This window comes from Laetiporus sulphureus (genome assembly GCF_001632365.1).
Source record: "Laetiporus sulphureus 93-53 unplaced genomic scaffold LAESUscaffold_197, whole genome shotgun sequence".
NCBI classification, from domain to species: domain Eukaryota; kingdom Fungi; phylum Basidiomycota; class Agaricomycetes; order Polyporales; family Laetiporaceae; genus Laetiporus; species Laetiporus sulphureus.
In genome coordinates this window covers 1-3,728 of record NW_024468706.1, presented here as the reverse complement: position 1 = coordinate 3,728, position 3,728 = coordinate 1, and the positions used below count along the sequence as shown (strand labels likewise).

General features: G+C 51.0%; 2 protein-coding genes across 2 annotated transcripts; both read right to left on the bottom strand.

The window, feature by feature from the left end:
* Positions 1 to 422: 422 nt before the first annotated feature.
* LAESUDRAFT_667869 (uncharacterized protein) lies at positions 423 to 1,782 on the bottom strand (the record flags this gene model as incomplete). Its single annotated transcript, XM_040905339.1, has 4 exons — positions 423 to 688; positions 739 to 935; positions 999 to 1,402; positions 1,459 to 1,782. 4 exons carry the CDS (start codon positions 1,780 to 1,782, stop codon positions 423 to 425), a joined length of 1,191 nt encoding a protein of 396 aa, XP_040757274.1.
* An 885-nt stretch (positions 1,783 to 2,667) lies between these two features.
* On the bottom strand, positions 2,668 to 3,000 carry LAESUDRAFT_625270 (uncharacterized protein; the record flags this gene model as incomplete). The annotated part of the gene is made up of 1 exon (XM_040903327.1): positions 2,668 to 3,000. A coding segment is annotated over one exon (333 nt), but the record flags the coding sequence as incomplete, so codon positions are not given.
* Between the last annotated feature and the right edge of the window lie 728 nt (positions 3,001 to 3,728).

Below are 3,728 nucleotides of genomic sequence, written 5' to 3'. Positions count from 1 at the left end.
CAGAGGCTTGAGAACGTACGTATGTTCATCCCACTCCTGTCGAATCGCGTGGCAAAACAACCAGCTGGGAATAATGATGTCCACCTGCTCGTGCAGTGACTTGGACCATATGCTAGCTCCAAAATCGGAGTAATCCGTGAATGGATCAGCGGTGGTGGTTGGTCTGGCCTTGTATCTGTGCACCGCTAGCAGCACGTGTGTATGCGGCTTCTCCTTGCTGAAGTCCACTGCTGGAACGGAAAAAATATCACGGATTATCCCTGGGACCGGCGTCGGATGTGCTGCCCAACGAAAGAACACGAGACTATTAGATTCTCCGGAATGACTTGCGGAGTAGTGAACTCCTCCTTGCGCGAAGCGGTGATGTTTGATCGCTTTTGAACCACTCTTCCAGCCCTGCAGCTCTTTGAAAAGAGTAGCTGTCATTGCTGATAGCGCATAGCATATGTCGGGATCGAGTTCCTGCCAACTTCTCCAATCCATTCATCATTCAGTGCGGCTGCGCCGTCTCTCAGATTCAGGAATGTACGCATATCCGTCCGAAGGGTTCCCCGGTCATCGTCCTGATAACATGTCTCGATAATCGATGCGCACTGTTGTAAGACATCGGGAAAATGAGTGCATTTCATAAATGCCTTCATATTCGCTGCTGCACAGAACGTCTCTAGCATGGTCTTCTCGAGTTGGCCTGTAATGAGAGATCAGCGAATCGCAATGTATTGAGGAGATCACGCTCACCTAATTTGCCATTGGTGGCTGTCTGCTGGAGTATACCAATGATTCTTTCAAATGGGAACATCCACCACCCGTGAATCGGCCCGAAGCGTAGCAGGAAATCACCTAAATGGAGGGCGTTATGATGATTCGGTCTCAATGATCGCTCCGGACGCAGACGTAAAATACTGGATAGGTAACTGTTCATGTGTGTCTTATATCTTCTCTGATGCTCTTGCGATGTGCGATAGGAGGTCGCTTGCCTGATGGCGCATGCAAGAAACATGGTAGAGCGGACTAGCTCACGTCGAACGTCGTCCCCAGGATGCGTTGGCGTACACGTACGGCACCACCGCTTGAGCATGGACACCGGTAGCTCGAACTCGATGACCGCCTTCCAATAATCTGCTTTGAGCTTACCGCGTGCCGTGGTGCCGATGTTGCGTGGAGGTCCTTTAGAGTAGGTTGGACGCGATGTAAGCGCGATGTCAGCTTGTAGATGTTCCAAATCTTGTCGTGAAAATACTGAGGAACTCGTGTGTCTTCGGGTAGAAACGTCTTCGTCTTGAGTAGGTTCGACACATTCGTCAACAAACTGATTGCCTATCAACAACTCAGGTAATATGAGAGTAACCGTGGACTCGGTTGCCAACGAGCTTGTGGCAGTGGGAGCCGTATGTATGCTGTCCTGCATTAGTTAATGAGATCAGCGGCTTTCTATCACGCATTGCAATGAACACTCACTAGCAACGCATTAACCAGGACGATTTTCTTCAGCTTTCTCGTGGGACCCCAGGAGGATTGATCCGCACCTCGGTTGCGACATACAAATCGTAGAGCTCCCCTCGAATTACTTCCCAACTGTTTCGCGGTTGGAACAGACATCAGTAGGCGTTCAATCTTCCTCACTTGCAGAAGAATCTTCGAATGGCGCTCGTCATCCATGCCGGATGGCTCAACGTCAATGTCGACGTTGATATCGTCATCATACGGATCAGCAGCCGGCATATCCATTCCGATGATGGTACGAGCGTGATATTGCACCAGACCAAGGAAAAGGTTGTGCATAGGATCAACAACAACGCTTCGCGTCGGGTCCCAGTACGGCAGACGCATAAGTTCAGACCATCTGACTCCGTTTTTCTTAAACAGCGCGCTCCGCTGAGTCTTCGTCGGTGCATTCCGCCATTCCTGCGCAGCCTTATACACATCTGACCGTGTCTTCATCCTCCAGGTATGCATATCGATGTTGTTGATCTCCTGCTTGGTCAAGAAGCATAGCGCACAAAAGCATTTCGCAGAATGGCTGGCTGCGCCGGATACCTTTCTGCTGGCTGGGAGGTCGGTTATGACGAGACCCAAAGCTGACCGCGAGCGCCTTCCACGAGGGTATTTGTAAGTCCTCGTAAACCACACGCTGTTCTTCCAGGAGATGAGGAACTTGTCCATGAGTGGGCGGAGGAAATGATCAATTTCCTCTTTAGATGGCTCTTTCGGTCCGGGAATAATGCCCATCAAGTATATGTTTTCCGGTTGATATCTCAGGCTGGGAGGTAAAAGTAAACAGGACATGGTGACCGACCCTGTCGACACTGACCGGCCTGCAATCTTGTTCAGGTAAGGGTTAAACCAATCCACCGACAAACCCCACAAGAGTCTGATTTCGTGGCCTTCACCAAACAAGAAGGGTTTTCCATCGCTACATTTGAGATCGCGGACGACAGCACCGCCGCGGATGTCGTAAATGTGGCCGGATTGCGCAATCACGCTCCCCAGCGCGAGAGCGTCTTCAATGCCAGGTCTGCACAACATACCCCCCACGAATGAGTCGAAGTCTTGCATAATGAATGGACGGCGGGGGATGCGTATACTGCGACCATCACGTACGCCATGAGTGGTGAGCTTGGCATTGCAAGGTGCGCTCGTTATCCACCGTCGAGACCGGCAGCGTGCAGGGTATATAGGGACCCCAGCATTGTATGTGGGCTCGTACGTCGAAGAACAAGAGGGGCACATTGCCAATACTGTGACCACAGGATCCAGGTCAAACAGTTTGCGTATGGTGCGAATATCTGTGGGGAAGTTTTTGTTTTTGAGAAGTCCTTCTTCCTGCATTGTCCGCTTGTCACTTTGTTGTAATGCGGTTCCAACGATGAGTTTGAGCATGCGTAATGCGAAATTGCATGATCTGTGAGTAACGTGCCTGAACAGACTGAGAACCAGCGCAGTGAATGCGGAAAGAAGCAAAAGAGGATTGACATGGTCAAATGGCTGATTAAAATGTTTGCCTATAAACTGTATGAGCGGATGGTATTGCTTCACGTAAGGATCAACTCACTTGTATCGATAATCGAGCCTGATGAGCTCGCTGCAAGGTTCGGTGTGCAACCTTTGACTTGCAATGACCAAGATTCCAGCAGCTCATGCTGCCCATGCAGCTGCTGCAGCATTGCAGACCGTAACATGTGCAACGCAGAACCGTATGGTCCGTTAGCAGTCTCGAGCACCTCATTGATGGCTTGAGAAAACCAGCACTGCTCTGCTTGTAAGCGCTTGGAGATATCAAGTGCCTGCTTGCTGTTCCGCGGATACTCCATCCCTCTTCGGTACAGATCCATACAATCGCGGGTGCGCAGGTCGATTTGCAAGTCAAGGAGGAAGAGCTTCCCGTAATTGTTTGTTTCCTCGTCGACATGGGCAGCAGCACCGCCGTCCCGTTCTCTGTGCGCTGGAGGCGACTTCGGCCTTTCATCCGTGACCGAGTGTGCCGGAGAACACAGTGATTCATTTCGCAACGTGACCCCACACTGCTTTGTGGCGAACGTGCCTTTCTGCACAGAAGGGCCTTCTTCCGTTGACGAGCTTCCGCGACATTCGTCATGGCTGGGCCCTGAAGCAGGAAGTTTACTCGACTGTCATCATCGTCTCATTACATCAATCCTCGATCATCGCTAGTACAAAGTCATCGCACCTTAGGCTCCGGCACGGACCGATCCTGTGCTTTGTGTTCTCGG